At 45.9% G+C, this 22,735-nt stretch overlaps 1 protein-coding gene across 4 annotated transcripts in view; it reads left to right on the top strand.

The window, feature by feature from the left end:
* Positions 1-22,735, top strand: part of LOC119180717 (arrestin domain-containing protein 3) — a 379,819-nt gene that overhangs the window by 184,391 nt on the left and 172,693 nt on the right. For all 4 annotated transcript variants that reach the window (XM_075882898.1, XM_075882896.1, XM_075882897.1 and 1 more), the window contains one exon: positions 22,504-22,730. In XM_075882898.1, the coding sequence (XP_075739013.1) occupies positions 22,504-22,730 (227 nt within the window). The remainder of the gene's footprint in view (positions 1-22,503; positions 22,731-22,735) is intronic.

Raw genomic sequence — 22,735 nt, 5'->3', positions numbered from 1 at the left:
AATGCGCGAAAAGTCGTAAACCTTGGCCTAATAAAGACTGCGCAGCCATGATGAGTTAGAAGAACTAGCTATATCAACGCTTTGTCAAAACAAGAGATCCAAGTAATTTTACGGCATTCAAAAAGTATCACAACCGGGTAATTGTGTTCTTAAGACATACTAAGAAAATTTACTATTAAAACATTTTCCGTCAAACAAGCAGTCGGAGTGACTTAGTTTGGCGTGAAATTAGCCAGTTATTAAACGACAACAGCCACCAGAATATTGTGCTTCAGCTAATACATAATGACAGGAACCTAAGGGGCGTAGAACTTGCAGATTAGTTTAATTACCGATTACTTTACAAGTTAAAAAAAGCAATTTTTATATGGCAGGAACAAACTTTCTAGGTCCGCGTAATGCTCATACGGCTTTTCTTTTTCGCCCACAGCTGCAGGCGAAGTCTTTCGAAATTTTAAGTCTTTGAAAAACAGCAAGGCACGTGACATAAACGCGTTACAGATAAGACCAATCAAGTTTGTGGCTGACATCTTATCACCTGCGCTTACTCACAATTTTAACCTTTCCATATTTACTGGAATCTTCCCTCACGAAATGCAATGTGCTAAAGTTAGCGTCATTTTCAAATCTGGTGATAACAATGTATTCGTGATATATTGGCCAGTGTCCGTTCTTCCTGTTATATCAAAAGCATTAGAAAAAACAATTCGCAAAAAATTGAAGCTTTCTGTGATAAACGCTCGATCACAACAGATAGAGAATACGGTTTTCGTGAAGGATTGTCAACAGAGATATCTATACTAAACTAAAAGGAGTTAATATTGACGAGTTATGAAAATAAACAATTTCTGTCTGGTATCTTTGTTGACTACTCTAAGGCCTTCGACTGTCTGAATCACCGCACATTAATTACAAAACTACAGTGTTACGAATTTTGTGGCACTTCTCTTACGTTAATAATTTTGTGTTGAAAGCACAGAAAGCAAAGCGAGGCCATCATGACAGGACAATCTGCAGTGAAAGAAATAACTCAAGGATGTAAAGGTGAACATCTTCAACCTGTGTGGCTGGGTGAACTTTTTAACTAATAATTCAAATTCTCTAGAAAAGTTATAGCCCAAACGTAAAAGGTAAGGACTGTGCAATGACTCAACGTTTCGGGACCAATTCGGTCCCTTTTGTAGGGGTGACAGCTCGGTCAGCTCTGAAGCTCGTGATTTTTCTTGGTGGTGTCTCCCTCTCCATCGTCCTTCTTTCCACCGTTGTTGTTGCTGCGGTGTCTTCTGAACTGGTTCTGTAAACCTTGCATGTATACACTGGGTAAGGTTCCAGTTGAGCGGTTAACATTTCCAGAACTTGTTCGTATGTGCTAGGACTCTGAAAACTGTCTTTTTGTGTGGCTACACTCCTTGTCGATTAGCCGGCATCGAAATCGATGTGGTGGTCTATTTTTCGCTGTGTTCAGTGAGTGCGTTTCGTGCGGCGTTGAGGTTACGCACATCATTTCGATGTTGTCTTATCCTTTCGGGGAAGTTTTTTGTCTCACCGATGCATGTGGCGGGACAGTATGTGCACAAAATTTCGTAGACTAGCCCGGGAAACCTCTCTTTCGGCAGACGGTCATTTGGTCGCTGCAAGAATCGCCTAATCGTTAAGACGGGTTTGTGCGCAAACTGTATGCCTTCTTCCCCTAGTACATTGGACAACTGCTCGCTGATTCCAGGCTCGCATGGGACAGAGATGCGGTAGGGTTGTTTTGGATGGGCCAAGGTTATCCTTCGCAGAAGGCCGGTGCGGGGCAGTTTCACGGTAGCCAAGTCACAGGCGTACTCGACAAATAAAGCTTTTTGGAGATCCATTGTCCAGCAGGTCGGCGGTGATCGCTTCTTCTTCAGTCTTTCGCATTTTTTAGCTGCAGATGACCCCTATGCGATTCAGAAGTGTCCTGACCACTGATGTTTTGTGTGCGGTCGGGTGGTTAGAAGTGAACTGCAGATACCGTCTGGTTGTGTGTAGCTTTTTGTTACACGGAGGAGCTTGAGCGTTCATCTCCACCCCAACGCTTTTTGCCTTTTCACCAGCACATCCTGGAAAGGAAGAACGTTGTTTTTTTACGTTCCACGCTGAAGTGAATCGCTCACTCAATGAAATTTAAATGTGCCAGGGAACTGTCGACGTTACAATTTTTGATCATGCAAAAGACGCTATCCACATATCTCAAAAATGTTTTTGGTAGCTCGGTGAAAGTGTTCAAAGCTTGTATCTCGATGTACTCTATCGTCAAGTTTTCAACTGTGGCAGAAATCACTGTTCTTATGAGAGTTTCACTTGTTTGTTTGTAGAAATCACCTCCAACAGAAAATTATGTCGTGTTAAGACAGAATTACGTCAAACAGCAGCGTTCATCCGTGCGGTGGTATGTCCTCTCGCCGAGGTTTTCATCCCTCTCCAGGTATGTATGGGCAACTGAGACCGCGAGGGCTACGGGTACACTCGTGAACAGAAACACCACATCGAAAGACACGAGGCTCTCGACACTGCTAATTGTCATCTCCGACATACATTGAACGAAATGCGTGGTGTTTCTTACATGTGTGTCTGTCTTCCCCACTAGTGGTGATAGGGGCCTGTGTAGATGTTCAGATAGCATGAGAATATTATTATTAATAAATGCAAGTAAGGAGAGGTTGGTGCCAATGCGTGGCGCCGGCTACTCCTCGTAGCATGGGAAGTGGTGATGTTCAGAAGTTAACTATCGGGCATAGTGGTATTCCCGGTATGTGAATCTTAAGGAGGCCGTATAGTCCCAGTGCTGAATCGTTTCTGCATATTAGGCGCAAGTAAAGCGTTCTTGATTCTTGGTAGTTTTTGAAAATTTTTGGCCAGTAGCTTATTTAGCTCCCATTGAAGTCTGGGCGTGGGGTCTTTCGTCAGTTTCACGTATTCAGGGTTCTTCAGGTTTTTGATGTTGTCTTCATGAAATTTGCGGTCCAGTATAATGGCTGCATTGCCCTTCTCTGCTGGAAGAATGGTTATGGTTCAGTATTTTTGGAGATCTTGAAGTGCTGCTTTTTCAGGATTGGTAAGGTTTTCTCGAGGTAGGGCTGGTATCTTTGAGAGGATTATTACGTGGTCCCTTGCCTCACTGATCATGTGTTCTATGCCTTCTTCAACAGCTGTGACGATCTGCCAAAGAGGTGACCGGGTTCTTGTATTGAAATTGGGCCCTTTAGAGAGGACGCTTGTCTGGTGCTCCGATAGTTGTCCTGTTGAGAGGTTGACGACGCTTTTGTTGGTTTTGCTGCTGTTCCGGGGCTATTTGCTGTTCTTCAGTGCCGTGGGTTTACCCTTTAAGTCTTTCTGTTTGGTTTGGTTTGTGATTGCGGTGACGTTTCGGGCGGATGTGTCGAAGGTACTCGAATACATCAGGCATCCAGTATTCTAGTGGTCTACGGAGGAAAATTAAGTCCAGTTCCTTATTTTTTATGATGCCGCGACATTCGTGTACTCGGGCTTTCACCATACGGCATTCGGCTTGTTCCAAGACGTTGTTTCCTTCCGGGGTGTGGACAAGGCGCATGAGGCGTAAGCTGCGGGGTATCAAGTTCAGGTCCTGGCATGTCTTCGGGAAGAAGAGGTGGTTTTTTAGGTAGACACGTCACAGGAGGCGTCGCCGTACCACTTTGCTAGCCTGGTTGGTTCTTGGCTGTATTGAGAGCGCAATGATTTAAAGGTGAACATCTTCGACTGATATCTGCCTGGCTAGGTGAAGTTTACTACTCGTAACACTAATTCTCCAGCCAAGGTATAGTCTAAATGCAAACGGTTAGGACTGGGCACTGAACCGATGTTTCGGAACCAATTCGGTCCCTTCTTCAGGGCTGACTGCTCGGTCGGATCGGAAGGTCGCGAATTTTCTTGGTGGTTCTGCCCTCTCCATCGCTCTTCTTTCCACCATTGTTGTTGCTGCGGTGTCTTCGCAACTGGTTCTGTAGACCGTGCATGTATACACTGGGTAATGCTACAGTTGAGCGGTCAACATTTCCAGGACTTGTTTGTATGTGCCTGGACACTAAAACAGTCTTTTTGTGTGGCTACACTCCTTGTAGATTACCCGGGTGGCATATTTGGATTTGCTGGTCCCGCATCGCACGAAGGAGAGAAAAGAAAGAGTGCGAGGAGGACGCCAGCACCAGCGTCAGGATTGCTCGCGTGCTATTGGTTCGCCTCTGGAGGGGACGTGCTGGTGATGCGCACGCTGGTAATGCAGCGACGCCTACTAAATTTCCACACCTGCACCTCATTTCAAGCCATGCTCCCAGCTCTGCCATTGTCCCTCTCTGGCTAAGCTGCACAGCTCCCGCCATAATCAATGGTAACCAGGGTTGGGGATACAGAATAGGGTAGCGAAGAAAAGGCTTCCTTAGCTACCTAATCAGGCGCCGCGCAAACCTCGGAGAGGGTATTGTTAACTGCCCCAAGATTACCTGCTTTGTGGTCGTTTGACGCAAAGACATGGGGCGGATTTGCGCTCAGCCACCAATGTCCCCAAGACACAGCGACAGAGACGGTCATCGTCGCTGAGTCACGGAAACACAGAGAAGTGTTTACGGCTGTTCCATCGTGCATGCGAAGCACCCTCGCCCCTTCGGTGCCTTGGATGGATCGCTACTGTGCGGCGACGGCGCGAGCGAGTGGGTTTCAATAAAATGGCGATAGCACGGTGATAGTTTCAATGAGCGAAGAGGTTCCCACTGTTTGCGTGAAGTGCCTCCGCGACGTCTTCAGCACAGAGCAAGCAACTAATACTATGTGGATGGTCGTATTAGTTGCCTTGCTGTAGCTGGCGAGCCACTCTTGCGCATTCGTCTGTGCAGAGGTCGATGAGGAGGCACTTCACGTCAGATAGGCCGGCTAAACTGGCGTCTATTTTGGACGTAAACATGCGCGTGGCTGCCATGTCATTCGGAACCAAGTCATTGACTGAACCATACTTCACGTTTGATGTGCTGGCATCTAATTCAGACGTGAGCGTCTGGGCATCTGCCGTGACAGTCTGAATCGCGTTTCTGTAAAGACAGTTGGAACTGGTACAGTATGTGACATAAGCGTGATGCACGTGACCGAGTGTTAGATGGTAATTTCGAACTTTAATTCGCACATGAGCGCCGACCTAAGGTCCCTAGATGAAACATCTAGGGACTTTATATCGACTACGCTAGCAGTGTCGCGTATGTAGTAGTGGTTGATCAAATAAAAAAAAAGTCACTCTTCTGCAGCTCTTGCGGGTAGCGCGGTTGAGCTCAGCTCTTACAGGGAGAGGAAAAGAGGGACGCCGAAAGGCAGAAAGAAAAGGTAGAGAAAGAGGGTGGCGGCAGGTTCTGGGTGCTTCCGTGCGATAGAACAGCCGGAAAAACTCCTCACATTCCATTGTGGACGTGTGCTGGTGTCACCTGCACGTCACCTACAGGCGTGCGCGTCAGCTACAGATGGAACCAATAGCGCGTGAGCAATCCTGACGCTGGCGCTGGCATCCTTCTCGCACTCTTTCTTTTCCCTCTTTCGTGCGATGCGGACCAGAAATTCCAAATACGCATCTGGGCGTTGTCGAAATTGATGCGGTGATCCATCCTTTCGCTGTGTTCAGCGAACGCGTTTCGTGTGACGTTGAGGTTATGCACATCGTTTCGATGCTGTCGTATCCTTTCGCGGCAGTTTTTTGTCTCACCGATGTAGGTGGCGGGACACTCTGTGCATGGAACTTCGTAGACTAGCCTGGGAAACTTTCTTTCGGCAGACGGTCTTTTGGTCACGGGGAGAATCGTCTGATTGTTGAGACGGGTTTGTGTGCCACCCGAATGCCTTCTTTGCCTAGTACCCTGGACGACTGCTCGCTGCTTCCTGACACGTATGAGACGCGAGCTTCAGAGCCAACCGAGCAGTCACCCTTGAAGAAGGGACCGAATTGGTCCCAAAACGTCAGGTCAGTGCACCATCCTTACCTCTTATGTTTGGACTGTAACTTGGCTGGATAATTAATGTTGTAATTCAAGGAGTACCGCAAGGTAGCATACTGGGGCCCATTCTATTCAACATTCATACCAATGACATAACAAACATTTATAATGACGCTTACTTCATAGTTTAGGTAGATGACACTAGCATTTTCGTGAGGTCAAATGACATAAACACTCTTCCGGTCAACAGTAATATTGCACTAAAGCGCTTGGCTGAATGGAGCTCCGTCAACTCACTAAAACTGAATACATCGAAAACGAAGGTGATCTTTCACCCCGCCAGAACGACATGATTTTAAAAACTTCAGAGTACAGCTTTGCTTTGATCGCATAGAACTTGCATCAAACGTCAAAACCTTGGGAGGTATTCTTAGTAATTATCTTACCTAAAATGATCATGCTGATTATATCGCCACACGTTTAGCGAAAGCCTATGAGCTGCTCTGTTGACTGCGCTATACTTTACCGTGCAGCGTTAAACTCATGATTTATAACAGCCTATTTTCCCCTCCTCTAACGTATTGTTACTTAGTATGGAGCGACACTACAAAAATCAACTTACATAGGTTGAGTCTGCTTCAGAAAAAAAAATTGGCAGATCACAGTGGAAATCAATGATATGCGAGGCACGAATATGAAGAAAGCCAATTCACATAGCTTGAGTCTGCTTCAGTTAACAAATTGGCAGATCCCAGTGGGAATCGATGATATGCAAGGCATGAATAAGAAAGGTTGATATGCCACTTTATAATCACCACAACGTTACTAGATGGAGGTAAATAATGCCGTACATGACTTACTTGTCATGAATATAATGTTCGGATGTGTCATTTACTTTCATCATCTATTCACGTCACGTCATACCAAATTTAGTATATGTGGAGCTAGCGAAACTGCTGCGAGCACGCTGGTTGTGTGGTATGTTGGCATGTTATTACATGACACGCGTGCCAGAATTATCATGTTTGCACCAGTAATATATTTTGTAATGCATTGATGTCACGTAATGCCATATTTGGTATCGTAGTTATAATTTTCATAATTTAACCAGTCACTCACGATCTTTATGCAGTCATGTTGTCAGAACATCAAGCTAAGTGAGTTAGTAACTAAACATAACATTTTTGTGGGCACTGCTACTCGGACGGAGAAAAAAGAGGAACGAACACATAGCTCCGTTCCTCTATGTTTTCGGCCACGTTAGGCCACAGCAAAATTAAGTCATGTTATGTCATAGAAGTTTGGGTATAAATCTCATAAACGATGCGCTAACGAGAGAACAAGGTCGTGGGTAAATAGATAGATAGATAGATTGATAGATAGATAGAAAGATAGATGGAAAGATGAATAGATAGATAGGTAGATAGATAGATAGATAGATAGATAGATAGGTAAAAAGAAAGTCGCTGAAGTTCGCTGACAAATGCTTCGCATTAAATAGCAGTTCGCCACATAGCAAATGCTCAAAATGACGCCCATACTGGAGAGTTATTTTCAACCCTTAGGATCTGCCCACTTGCGAATGTCTATAATATCACCGTCACTTTAAAATGCAAAAATACTTCCTAAGTGAAAACCATAGCTTCTTGTCGTTATGCAATCTGACTATACCCAATGCTATTTCATACAACATAAGGAAAAGAGACAAATGGCTCATACTGTTTCCACGCACGAAATATGGAGTGAGCAGCCTGTCATACCGTGTGCCATGCTTGCTCAATGAACGTGAAAGAAATGGCAGTCGCTTAGAAAATTCTTCACGAAATGTAATCAAGCAGTATGTACTTGGGCACTGGTCTTCAGGGCAGTAGTGCACGTTATGCTATCACTATAAAACAATGTCAGCTACATGTTCCGTTCTGAAATTATCAGTTTTTTCGACGTTGACTTGTTCACATGCCTATATTTTGTGTCGACACAGTTCTGATGTGTATATATGAATGCTTATTAGTCCATACAGCGAATACATATTCGTATAGTTTGTGCGAAATAATCTGTGCACAGTCATTATGTCTGCTTCCATGTGCACAATTTTACATTTTCTGTTTTGTGCAACCAAACAGTCTACATCATAATTGACAGTTATTACTTTTGATATATATCTATACTTTTTTCAACTGCTCTGCTACATATCAGAACCAAAAAAGTTTAGTGGATATGTAGAACAGGAGATGTCTGTATGCATGGTATGTTGCTTTCTTTGGCTGTCAAAAATTGGGGCTTGAACCTTCGTTAGGCTGCTTGATATCAGCTTTTTTTCTCGTCCTCGTGTTCGTTACTTTGCTGTAACGAATGTCAAATAAACTGATTGATTGATTGATTGATTGATTGATGTATATCAAGTCATCAAATTCCCCCTCTCCTCGTGCGTATCGTAATGACGAGAGTAAGTAAAAGTACAGTTCGAATGATTGCTTGATATTTGAGGTTTATAGAAATGCTACTGGCTTAAGCTTTCTTGGAGCAGCTTTTGGAGCAAACCAAAATGCGTTTTGGAGCAGCTAAACTGGCTTTCGGAGCAGATATTGCTAAAGTCAATTTTATAACACTTATTGTGTTACGAAAAAGTTAATAAAAAGGGGTTGTGTCGAGCCGACGCTCCGCCAAGCAGTCTTGTATTTCTCAGAGCAAAACTGTTCTGTTCTAGCCTTGAGAAAGACAGGTCTGCTTGTCAAAACGTCGGCCTGACACAACTCTTGTTTGTGACTTTTTTTCATCGATTTTTTTCAACCCTTTTTGCTGTTTTCTGAATACTCTGTTAATGACACACGAATGATAATTTTACAATGTGCGGCACGCTATTCAAGCAAAATAGAGTTAAAAAGAAAAGAAAGTTATATCGCCGACAGAAAACCTGACCATATTTATTAGATAAAGGTAATGATAAAATTAAAAACCATAGCACTTAGTTCTAACGCAACTGAATATCAGTTGACTGCCGATTTTTTGTAAGCCACATTTTCGAGACATGTCTGAAAATTAAGACAATATCACGACAGTATCAAAACCCCTATAGAAATTTGAATAAGCACATCTGAAATTTCTGAGCTGAAGCTCTTCAGCGTCTGATTTTTTGGGCTTTAAGCCAACATTCCAGGTATGAAACAGTATTACTTGAAGGGGTCCTGCAACACTTTTTGAACATGGTCAGAAAACGCTTCCTATTGGTAGTAGGGGCTCCTGAGAACGCGCGAGGTAAATATTAGAGCAAAACACGTGGCCTGGAATTCACAGTAAATTACCAAATTCAGCTAAAATTTATTTCTCTTATCTCGAGAAACCACTCGTAGAAGGCCATTTCTCAGCCATTAGCTGATTTGAACATGGCGCGCTCAGTAGTTACAGGCATCGCCACGGGACGCCGCGTCTTGTTCACGCGGGCGCGTGCGATCACACGGGAAAAGCCGTGTATTCGAAGAAAGAAAAAGAAAACACTGTTCAAGGTCACCGGGTGCGCATGACGTTTTTTTTTCCCTGCCATCTCTCTCTGCTTAGCTCCTAGTGATTTCATCTGGACGAGAGAAGAGCGGATGCTTTTGCAGCGTACGACAAATGTTTGTAAATCCGCTCGTACTGGACGAATTTCTAACATTTTTGTGGCGTTGAATTCGTGAAGCAATAGGTACTTTTACTAAATTAATTTTGTGATTACCTGAACAAGTGTGTAAGGGTTCTTTTAAGGTTCGTACTTTTGCTAAGTCGGTGACCTGGTTGGCTTAAAAGGCTATTCAAGAATCGTTCAGCGCCACAGAAATGTTTGAAAGTCAGCTTCTTAAAATGCATAAATACTATGAGGTGAAGCAGATATATAATTACAAAGGGCTGGTTTTACCGTGGAGAGAGGTGATGTCTAACGGATAAGCATGGGAAATTTTCGGGGGTGTGCTGACGGCAATGCGGCAAACACACCTGCTAGACCTAACCGCTTCATGATAAGCATCTCCAGATAACTGCTTGTTACTGAATGTGGCGTAGTTCTCAGCGTACTTCACGCTTTTTGATCACTCACGCGCGCCGCCATCCAAGCTGCCTTTCTGTGCGAATAGGGTAAGTGTGCCGCACAGACGCGGCGCCTTCACGAACGAAAGTAGCTCGTCATCACTGCCCCCGTGTGCGATGAGGAACAGAGTGGGCATCAAAAACACAATTTAATGACAAACACGTGCGTATGAAAGCGCCCCGGTAGGAATGGTGTCAGCTGTGTAGGTCATGTGCTGCACACAACTAGGAATGGTCGATCTCGTGTGGCAGCAAGTGCATGGCCTCCGAGGTTGCAACGAGCGGCGTGGTTCTCTCCGGCGGTCCCAATCGCCACGCTTCCCAGCAAAACCAGCTAATCTCCTCATGCGCCCGGCTACCGCTAGAGGGCGCATTCAGTGTGGGTCCCGACAGATGATGTGGGGGGGGGGGGAGGCGGGGGCGAGCGGGCCCTTCGGGGTGCAGGATAGCTAGTAATGAGGAAAAAAATCCAGGAAGACTCTTTGACAGGTAGTATGGTGTCACACCTGTCCCGTTAATAAGGGAGGCTATCGCCGGGCTAATTCCAAGAGCCGAAGTATCGGCCCCCCGAACCGCACGACGAAAGCGTGGACAATTTAGAAGTGGTCCTTTTTGGCGCGCCAGCGGACGCCGGCTGTGGCCCAAAGAACAAGTCAGAGCCGAGAGTTGATAAACAAACAAATTATATTCTGAATAATGGCAGATCGAAGACAATACACAAAAATGCACACTCCACAATAGTTGCATACAATATGTCGCCAATCAAACCAATCAATCAACGTACTACACAATACAATCAGCCACACTTGAACAACGGACTCAGTCAACAATACGCACTACAATGCAGTCGCATGCATTGAACAACCAAGACACTTAAAGGCTAAAGAGATAGAAAACCTATTCAGTCCAAAGTTCTTGGAACCAAAGTCGAGATGATACTCTTCCGAGAATCACTCACTCAAAGTCCAGCGTTGTTATCGTTCCGCAGCCCTCGAAGTTTCTCTTCCAGGAAACCTCCCATCTTCAATTGGCCACTCTTCAAACTTCAACTTCTTCGTCGGAACACGTCGGCTTCACACCCGCAGCTGTTGCCACGCGTCTTCGCTCGATAGCGGTAAACACACGCTCTTGCCTGTAGCTCGAGCTTTCACCACTCAGGTGGAAATCCTCTTCATCTCCGGCTTCGTCTCTACGGACAACCTTCGCCGACTACACGGCGGTATACCCTACGCGCTCTTGCGCTAACTTCCGTCTCCTCCTGATTTCTCGTCTCGGCCGCTCGATTAAATACCTTGCGCGCCACCTTCCAGAAATTTCTCGTCATTTCGTCGGCGCGATACGCAGCGAAGGCTGAGGGGAGAGCGAGACGGTTGGAATGCCCTCCCCGGAGGATGATTCAACTCGGTATGACCACGCCCCCTTCGTTCTAGAAAAATCGCGGGCTTGCTGGGCCGCCGATGTGGGGTGAGGAGGTTCGTCTGCGAAGCCATGCTTCTGCGGGGAGAGCGCGCGCCCGGGAACCGTGGATGTTTTTTTCTTTTGACCTCGCGGCGTTTCTCCCGCCCGTTGTCGCAAGAATTTGGCGGCGCGCTCATTTTTAGCGCTCGTTCTGTGACACTGCCCCCCACTTTAAGAATATTATCTCATAATATTCAAGACCACACAAACGAGCGCGAAAAGTCACACCACACACTCTCACAGACTGTAACATAGTCCGTCGCTCATGACACGTCACATTCACAATAGATCACTTAATAAAATTGTATATTGTAATTCAATTACACAACACGTGAAAACACAACCACAAGCACATGAGTACAACACTCCGCCACACATTCCCAATAATACAAATGTACAAAGTTCTCTCACTACAACAATGGTGCAATACTATACATCACATCACAGCACAACACTTCGACACTTGTGACACGGGATACCACAACATTAACACAACATATGGCACTTAGCACTGCCAAACACATTCTGATTTGACCTCAGCATTTATCCTGAGTACTTCGAGCAGCGCTTGCGCCCCTTTTTGCGGTGCTCGCTCGATCTTTTCTTGTGTTTCCACGTTCTTTTTCGGCGAGCCCTTTCCAACGACGATATCTGAGGCGTCGTCTCAGCCATCGTTGTCTCTTCCGACAACCGTTAACGCGTCATTACATTCGACGGGTCCTGTCTGTTTATTTACCCGCTTGATCATGCCTCTACATTTTTCCCGGCTGGCCAACTCCGTCTCCTTTACACTGTCGGTCGGTTGAGGTCGTGCCGACGTAAGTCCGGTTGCTCGGCCCGTGAACTGATTCGACACGATCGTCTTCTCCTTCGCTGTCTCTTGCGCCGCAGCTTCACCTTGGGCTCTAGTGAGATCCGTCACGGGATGTTCCTCCACTGTATCTCGCGGCCGCTGTGTTGGCGAGGGCTCTATCTTCGGGTCTTCTCCCAAACATTCTGGATCACTTGGCCCTCGCGCCCCGTCGATGTTTCCGATGACAAGGTCATACAGGGGGGTCGTCATGCATAGAGCAGTAACCTTCCCGCTGAAGTACGGGGTTTCAACTTCAATTTCTGCTTAGCATCCGAACCGTACGGTCAATTAGGCAAACCGGTTTCGTTCTGCCTGTCAACTCTCTTTCCCGTACCAAATTTCTCCGCACGATAACCGTGGAGCTACCGGTGTCTCTTAGAACCGTAATCTTCTTGCCTGCAATCTTTCCAGGAAGCGTTGGCATTCCCTTCGTAACACCGGTTGGCTGTTTTGACATTACAGCCCCCACAATAGGAATTTTCTCCCCATTCTTCAACTCTACGAATCCATCAGTGACGGCATTATTATCAGATTTCGGTGCTGCTTGCACACAGGATACCTGGTGAGTTTGACTCACTCCGTTCCGACATGCATCTGCTTTGTGCCCAGTCTGACCACACTTGAAACATTTTACAACCGTAGGGCTCGTAAAGATCGTTCGACAGTTTTTCGCGCGATGACCCACTCGTTTGCACAGAAAACATCGCGGAATGCTCTCTGGTGCGCGCTTCTTTTCTTCGGGAGCCAATTTCTTCGACTCCTCGGGACAATCCTTCTTGACCTTGGCCAAATTAGTGCCACCTTGCGCTTCCAAGAATTGATCAGCCAATTCAAGCATGTCTTCAAGTGAGTCAGCCTTCCTCTCTTTTAAGTACAATGACAGGCTTGGGTGGCAACTAGTAAGAAATTGTTCTCTAATTAGCAGCTCTCTAAGCTCATCGTACTCCTGTGCTGTCCCTGAAAGTTCAATCCATCTGTCGAAATAATGGCTAAGTCGGGCGGCGTACTGTGTAGCCGTCTCACCATCAGCTGGCTTTCCTGTCCTAAATCTGTCCCGGAATCCTTCTACAGTAAATCTAAATCGCTTCAGCAAAGCAGTTTTTACCCTTGCATAGTTGGCTGCATCGGTCGGCGTCAGCCTACCGTACACACTGAGCGCTTCACCACTCAAGCAAGTACTCAAAGCAGTTGCCCATTGATGTTCCGGCCAATTCTGGCTCTTCGCAATCGTCTCGAATCGGTGAAGGTACGCGTCAAGGTCGTCCTTCCTTTCATCAAACGCTACGAGCAGCTTGCTTGGGTTCAAGCGGAAGCCGTGATCTTCCCGTTCGCTGCTTTCAACTCTAGCTTGGACGGGAGCTTCGCTTCGCTGTTGCAAACATCTCGTGCTGCCGCTGCCGTTCCCTTTCAGCCATCTCCGCTTCTCTTTCTTCTCTCGCACTTTCGGCTGCCAACTTTTCTCTCTCCAGCTCCAACTTCAATAGACCGATCCCACAGGCCAGTTTCGCGACGCCACCGATGCCGCGGCAGCCGCGGTTCATGTCGGTACTTGTAGTCGTCCGGGCGCACCAGCCAGCCGAAGTGCCTGAGCGTTCCCTTTTCGATAGATTTTTCGGTCGTGTGGAGCCGTCTTACGATGGGAGGATTTACGTGCTGTGTTCCTGGATGCTACAACAACAGCACAAGGGATAAAGGCTTGGGTTTATACGTCTTTCCTAAAGAGCAAAAGCTTCGGGAGACGTGGGTTCAGCGTATCAACAGGGCTGGACGGGGCGGCAGGTAAGACATCTTATTAAATGTATAGTGCTGCTTTGAAACTAAATAAGCGTATTGCGGTGGTTTTTTTTATGTGAATGTTTAATCATGAAGCTTAGCATACCAAAGAATATGATCTTTGCTCACTCTGCCTGCGTATACTCTTACCGGATAGCTCAGCCGCGGTTCGCGGTTGTGCATGCCGGTCATTTTTTAGCGCATCTTCCTTAGTCTAGCGTTTTTTGTTACCGCTGCGTACTAATATTATTATTATTACGAGTTGTACTGCTGAGGTCTTTTAGTTTTACATGTTGCGCAAGTGCAGCACCGCGTTACTCGGCTTGCGTTTTTTTTTTTACAACGCAAGGGGCAAGCATGCAGGCATAAGGGGAAGGCAAGCTCATTGACGAGGCTCTCCTAATAGCTCTACCGTACATCGAGACCTTACTTTTTAGAAACGACGTAACGTACTTCACGGCACGCTTGCAACAACTTACCCAGAACTCGTTGTGCCAAACGGCGATTAGCTTTCGCGGATCACCCTCGATGCAAACGGTGCCTCTGTAATCTCGTCCTTTCCGTAAAATAGTTATCTGGTGCATGCACGCGGCCGATTTCGCTGCACCTATGCAGATGAGTGGCACAAACAGCTGTATAATTTACCTGTGTGTGGCGTTGTCGAGTGAGGCTGAAAATTAAAATTACATTTGTCATTTGCCCTTGACTGATATGGAACTTTTTGTACGTTAATCAAGAGAAAGTGATACTGTTGTCTTGCAGTGGTAGCATGCAGGCTGGACATTTAAAAGGAACCTGAAAACGCAGTAGGTGATGTTCAGTGTCATATGAAATAATGCTGGAACTTTTTGTGCTCAGGTTCTCCAAGTTTACGCCTACCACGGGACACCGAGTAGGCGTAAACAATGTCAAGAGTTTTCAAAATATAGCGACCGCGTCGTTCGGTGGACTAAAATCAGAACGCCACCCAAATTAAGAATTTCAAATATTATTACTACCAAATGCTGTATGTTGAACGCGACACTCGTGCACGTAAGGGCCGTAAGACACGAAAGGTTCAGCGCCGCATATAAAGCCTGTCCCCAACAGCACGTCACTGTGCAAACAAACGTTGCAATCCCCGAGATGCACATGCGAAAAAAACAGTCGCGCAGAACAACCGCTTACATACATCACTCAAATGAAAACGGTACTCAACAGGCAATGAACGGGTGGCTGTCCTAAGTCCCGCCGAAACGAAGGAGTAGCAGGCACTTATGACCGAAATTCGCGCCGCCTGCTCCCATTAACAGACAATGTAGGTATTGAAAATACTCACATGACGACTTTTTCTTGCTGGTGAAATCGGAGAGACGTCAGCGAAGCTCCGGCGCAGTACTGAAAAAGCGGCGGCCACTGCGTAGTCGCTGTAGTCTGGTTGACCGATTGACTACAACTAAGATGGCGGCGGGGCAACTCCGGAAAACCGGCGCATGCGCTGATCGGCTGGTGGGATCGGTCTATTGCTGCTCTCTTTCTTCTTTCAGCTGTCGCTCGTTTGCCTCTCTTTCTTCTCTCGCCCTCTCAGCGGCCAGCTTTTCTTTCTCCAGCTCTAACTTCAATTGTTGCTCTCTTTCTTCTTTCAGCTGTCGCTCCTTTGCCTCTCTTTCTTCTTTCTCTCTCGCAGCTGCCAACCTCTCTCTCTCCACCTCAGCTTCTTTTTCCGCTTTGGCTCGTTCGACCGCCAACCTCTCTTTTTCCAGCTCGGCTGCTTTTTCTTCTTTGGCTCTCTCTTTTTCTTCTTTTTCCTTCTGGGTGACCCACTTCCGTAGTTCGGCGCCAGAAAGACCCATCTTTTCACTAAGAGCAACTAACTTTTCGAGATCCATTGTGTCTCGCAACTCGCAACTAAAACCTTGCCGCGTGCAAAAAGTATCTGCCTAAATCAGTCTATCGGAACACTCCCCTGCACTCGTTAACGAGAACACTGAACAACACACAAAATCGTTCCGATAGCACTATCAACAACTCGAGGCTCTCTCTCACTACTTTGGACACACTGTGCACCAAAAGGTCCTGTTTCGCGGACGCCAGATTAATTGTCACACCTGTCCCGTTAATAAGGGAGGCTATCGCCGGGCTAATTCCAAGAGCCGAAGTATCGGCCCCCCGAACCGCACCACGAAAGCGTGGACAATTTAGAAGTGGTCCTTTTTGGCGCGCCAGCGGACGCCGGCTGTGGCCCAAAGAACAAGTCAGAGCCGAGAGTTGATAAACAAACAAATTATATTCTCAATAATGGCAGATCGAAGACAATACACAAAAATGCACACTCCACAATAGTTGCATACAATATGTCACCAATCAAACCAATCAATCAACGTACTACACAATACAATCAGCCACACTTGAACAACGGACTCAGTCAACAATACGCACTACAATGCAGTCGCATGCATTGAACAACCAAGACACTTAAAGGCTAAAGAGATAGAAAACCTATTCAGTCCAAAGTTCTTGGAACCAAAGTCGAGATGATACTCTTCCGAGAATCACTCACTCAAAGTCCAGCGTTGTTATCGTTCCGCAGCCCTCGAAGTTTCTCTTCCAGGAAACCTCCCATCTTCAATTGGCCACTCTTCAAACTTCAACTTCTTCGTCGGAACACGTCGGCTTCATACCCGCAGCTGTTGCCACGCGTCTTCGCTCGATAGCGGTAAACACACGCTCTTGCCTGTAGCTCGAGCTTTCACCACTCAGGTGGAAATCCTCTTCATCTCCGGCTTCGTCTCTACGGACAACCTTCGCCGATTACACGGCGGTATACCCTACGCGCTCTTGCGCTAACTTCCGTCTCCTCCTGATTTCTCGTCTCGGCCGCTCGAATAAATACCTTGCGCGCCACCTTCCAGAAATTTCTCGTCATTTCGTCGGCGCGATACGCAGCGAAGGCTGAGGGGAGAGCGAGACGGTTGGAATGCCCTCCCCGGAGGATGATTCAACTCGGTATGACCACGCCCCCTTCGTTCTAGAAAAATCGCGGGCTTGCTGGGCCGCCGATGTGCGGTGAGGAGGTTCGTCTGCGAAGCCATTCTTCTGCGGGGAGAGCGCGCGCCCGGGAACCGTGGATGTTTTTTTCTTTTGACCTCGCGGCGTTTCTCCCGCCCGTTGTCGCAAGAATTTGGCGGCGCGCTCATTTTTAGCGCTCGTTCTGTGACATATGGACAGATACGATTCCAAAGTGGCACCAGTATCTAAGATAGGTGGAGTCCGGGGCAGAAATAAACGTGGCCTCGAGCGCCGAGCCAATTCAGACATGGGGTATATTAACATGCTGGGTGGTAGGAACAGGCTCAAGTGGGAAGAGATAGAAGAACAGCTAAGAGAGGAGAGGCCGATGGTATATGGTTTTGTAGAAACACAATTCAGGGACATGAAACAACCTATTAACAATGCGGACTACGCGTGGGAATATTGTAATAGAACAAAAGGCAGCAGAAAGGGGGGTGGTATTGGGGCTTTCAATCATAAAAGTACAGACTGGCAAAGGGTCAAGCAGGAGTGCAAGGAAAATTTATGGCTAAAAGGGAAAGTGGCAGGGAAAATGACACTCCTTAGTTTCGTGTACTTGTGGAAGGGAGCAAAGGCCAGAGAGGAAAACCAGGCAATAGTAGAGTGTATATCAAATGACATTCAGGAGTTAGGTGGAGAGTGCGAGATAATTATACTTGGAGATATGAAGGCGCACATTGGAGATATAGATGGGTAGGCCAACCCGACAGGCAAAATGATCATGGGTATGTGTGAAAAACATGACTTGATCATTTGCAACAGTACCGAGAAGTGTGAAGGGCAAACAACATGGGAGGTCGGAAGGCTGCAGTCGACGATAAATTACGCACTGATGTCACGTAGGATGTGTGATAAGCTCAGGGGAATGCACATAGACGAAGGTGGCTCCAGAAGTCTGGGTAGTGATCACAAACGTATCAAGCTAAGTTTTGGAAGAGCAGTGAAAGTGGGAAGGAGACAAGATGAACAACTACAGGAAAATTTTTATTCAGAAAGGCAAATAGAAATACCTACTAAACAAATTGAGAAATTAATCACTGAGGATAATAAAGCAGTCCGGACATACACGAATCTAATGAGACCGCTTGAGGTAGATCTTGCTAAAGCACGTGACAAATAACCCCGGAAAACAAGACACAAACCCAAGAGTTGGTGGATTGGGGAAGTTAAGAGAGCCATAGCAAAACATTAGGAAGCCTCTAGGGAACACAGACATGCTAAGCAGCGGGGTGAACCGACAGATGAGGTTGAAAGAAAATGGGAAATCTTTCTAAGCTGTAGAAGGAATGCATCCCTTCTGACTAATGAAAAGATTAGAAAAAAGGAGCTCAGTGGCCGTCAGAAGTACATAAAAAAGTTAAAAAGGCAACTGCAAAATTTTAGAAGGAATGCATCCCTTCTGATCAATCAAAAGATTAGAAGAAAGGGAGCTCAGTGGCTGGCAGAAGTACATAAAAAAGATAAAAAGGCAACTGCGAAATTTGGGAACCTACTAAACTCCCTAAGAAATGAGACGAGCCTAGAGCAGAGAATAATAACTACAGCTCAAGGTGCTAGGCGAGAAGAGACGAAGCTATTGAATATATAGGAACAAGGGTAACAGAAAAACTTAAACAAAGAAATGCTTTACGCACCACAATAGACAAGGATGAATGAAGTGGCGCAATGGCTCGATTTTCACAACGGGAGTGGGAAAGGGCTGAGAAGATGGTTCCTAGTAGTACATCAACAGGCACAGATGGCATTCCACTTATGCTGATAAAGACATTAGGTCCGAAGTCTATGCAGGCTTTGAGAGAGGCAGTGAGCAAAATAATAATCGATGGTGAAGTCCCCGATGGATGGAATCTTAGCACGATGAGCATGATATATAAAGGAAAGGGGGACAAAGCTGACATAAACCACTGCCGTCCTGTAACAGTGACATCAGTGGTCTACAAGCTGGCGATGCAGATTATAAAGGGAAGACTCAGGCAGGGTTAGAGGATGAGGGGTAGTGGCAGAACTGCAGAATGGGTTTCGAAAACACGGGAGGTTGGAAGCCAATCTGTTCTCACCGACTCAGTACATCGAAATAGTAGAAAAGGAACACAGGCCCCTGTGGCTTGCAATTTCGGATATCATGGGAGCACACGATAGCGTGGTTCAAGAGGACTTGTGGGCAATACTGGACGCACTAGGTGTGGAAGATGGAGTCATTAATCTTTTAAAGGATATCTATAAATGTAACAAGGCAGTTATGAATTGGGAAGAACAGGTATACAGGCCTACAGAAGTATAAAACGGGGGCTTAGGCAGGGGTGTCCCCTGTCACCCTTGTTATTCATGATGTACGTACAAGAATAAGTGGCCAAATTAGAGGGAAGTGGACTGGGCTTCAATCTCTCTTTCATCAAACAAGGTAAACTCATTGAACAGACACTACCAGCATTGATGTACGCAGAAGATATAGTGCTAATGGCCGACAACAAGGAAGATTTGCAGAGATTGGTAGACATCTGCGGTAAGAGGGAGATAGATATAGTGCTAATGGCCGACAACAAGGAAGATTTGCAGAGATTGGTAGACATCTGCGGTAAGAGGGAGATAGGTTAGATTTCAGATTCAGTAAGGAAAAATCAGCAGTCACGATTTTTAATGACAATGAAGGTAGTGAGCTTAGAATACAGGAGGTCACGCAAGAAATAACAGACAAAACAAATACGTGGGCGTATGGATAAACAATGGGACCGAGTACCTAAGGTAACACGAAATATACGTGACGACTAAAGGTAACAGGAATGGAGCGGTGATGAAAAACAGAGCCCTGTGGAATTACAATAGGTATGATGTTGTGAGAGGTATATGGGAAGGGGTCATGGTTCCTGGTCTGACGTTCGGCAATGCCATCTTGTGCATGAGATCAGAAGTTCAAGCAAGATTAAAAATTAAGCAACGTGGAATAGGTAGGCTTGCCTTAGGAGCTCACGGGAATACACCAAATCAGGGAGTACAAGGTGATATGGGATGGACATCCTTTGAGGGCAGGGAAGCTAGCAGCAAGATAAAATTTGAAAAGCGATTGAGGGAAATGGGGGAGGAGCGTTGGGCTAGGAAGGTATTCAGCTACTTGTACATGAAGAATGTCGATACGAAATGGAGAAAGCGAACCAGAAAATTGACTGGTAAATACTTAGAAAATGGCAGAGGACCAAACCAAAAAGAATTATTGGTTAAGACGAAGGTGAAGGAAGCTGAGACCAATATGTGGAGAATCGCCATGATTAAGAAGTCCGCACTAAAGATGTATCGATCTTTCAAGCAGGAAATTGCCAAAGAAAGAATCTATGATAACACTCGGGGTAGTTATCTACTGTTTGAGGCCAGGACGCGAGTATTGCCAACCAAGACGTATCGGGCCTAAAACGAAGGGGTAGACACGGTATGCAGTGCGTGTGGAGAGGAAGAGGAAACTGCCGAACACTTGATAATGTTCTGTAAAGGGCTTCATCCTATAGGTCAAGATGATGGCGCAGAGTTTTTTGAAGCAGTGGTGTTTAGGAAAGGGGAGGGCAAAATATACTTTAAGCGGGTAGAATTAACTAGGAGGTTATCTGATTGGTGGCTAAAGTCAAGGCACAAGTGAAAACAAAACCCTTCACTGCAAAGTACGAGTCCTCAACACCACTATTTAAAGTAAAAAAAAAAGCAATCTAATTTCTCGTTATCTAAGTGTTACGGTTTGGTGGCGTCAGCCACCGCCCAATCAAAAGGGTACAGTCATATCAATCCAGTCGATCCATCCATGGAACATTATGTATTATGGCTAGGTGGCGTTAGCCGCCACCCGATCTAAAGGGTACAGCCACATCCATCCATCCAACCATCCTCGAGCGGTGGAGACCAAGGCAGAAAGCAGAGAGCGCGAGATTTCAGCGTGCGTATGTTTTTAAAGACGATAGTCTTTCTTGGGGACCTTCGACGCAAAAATTTTGGTCTGTCTGTCTGTCTGTCTGTCTGTCTGTCTGTCTGTCTGTCTGTCTGTCTGTCTGTCTGTCTGTCTGTCTGTTTGTCTGTCTGTCTGTCTGTCTGTCTGTCTGTCTGTCTGTCTGTCAACTCTTAACAGCATTGGGTATCTGAAACGGCTGACCCCATCCGCAGCGCCCACCTATGTTGCTCAAGGCTCAGCGTTCACACTTGTGCAATCGTCGATTAAAAAGCAATTATTGCGCGTGTCTGTGGCACCATAACAACACTAATATATTCAGCATGTGCGCCTTTTACTCCCACTGCTTCCCCACTTGTCACCATTCGTCTCGTGGATATGCCGTAAATTTTCCTTTCTATTTTTTGGGGGGAATCTTTTCAGGTGCATTTTATTCAAGCCCCATTCGTAACGAAAATGATGTCAGTGAAGCTTTGGTGGAGCCCAGCATATAAAACGTCTAATTTAAAAAAAATTTAAAGACCTATTTTATTTGTGGGACACAATACTAATCGGAATTAAAAGACAATGGCACCAAGGAAACTATGGGTAATGAAAGTAATTGTAATGAAAATGAGAAGAAAGAAAAAAGTGGACGAAAAAGTAACTTGGCGCCGGCAAGGTCCGAGCCTGCAATCATTGAATAAAGCGTTGAATGCTTTACCACTGATTTACGGCGGTGGACAAACCGCCGTCCACTTTATAGAATATATAAGCCATTGCGGTAAGTGTGGAATGCTCTCTCTCTTTGGTCTTTTTTTTTCTCTTGGCGTCACGTACCCTTTATACATTTCTATTCGATAACTTTTGTAGTTTTCTTATGAAGATTTATTTTTCTTTCATTCTCATTTCTTAAATTTGGGGATATCTGTAGGTGGTGCCATCTATCAGCCGCAGCAACGGCGTTCTGCGGCGAATATATTGGAAATAGGTGAAAAAAAATCATATCTGAAGAAAAAAGCTAGTTATACACAAATGAATCCATATTGTACGCAGCAGAGACCCACTGGAGTGTTCTGTAAAAATCGCAGTATTGTTTTACGAAGCATTTGGTTCCCAGGACAATTCAACTCTGCCATTTGGTAACAAAAGGGGCCTATTTGTAAAAATACTCACGGAAGCCACGTGGTTTGTCTAGTGACGCTTAAAATTACCAGGAAGTTTCAGTAATTTTCTGCTGCGTACAACAGGAAGTCCTTTTTGCTTACTAAGTTTGTTCTTCAGATGTGATTTTTTTTCGCGTATTTTCCTTTCAGTTACACTAGGTCACTTCTGTCGCCGATGACAGGTGGCGCTCTGTGTGTCCCCAAACTCTGGTCATGTTCGCAGAGTAGCTAAGCGAATTTTAATTTCGTCTACCTTCAATGCTGCCTGTGCTCTCCACGCAGAAAAAAGTGACGGCAGTCTACCCATACTCCCACGGGGCCAGCACGCGTTCGCATTCCGGTTCCAGCTGCCTGAAAGTAGCCTGCCGTGCTCGTTTGAGTCACGGCCGTGTACAGTGCGCTACTACGTCAAAGTCACCATGGACATCCCGTATGCGTCGCCTCCGCAGGGCATGAAGTACTTCACCATCATCGGGCCACACATCGACTGCATGGAGGAGCAGTATCTCGTGAG

This window comes from Rhipicephalus microplus, unplaced genomic scaffold (genome assembly GCF_043290135.1).
Source record: "Rhipicephalus microplus isolate Deutch F79 unplaced genomic scaffold, USDA_Rmic scaffold_14, whole genome shotgun sequence".
NCBI lineage: Eukaryota > Metazoa > Arthropoda > Arachnida > Ixodida > Ixodidae > Rhipicephalus > Rhipicephalus microplus.
This window is presented reverse-complemented; position numbering and strand designations above follow the sequence as displayed.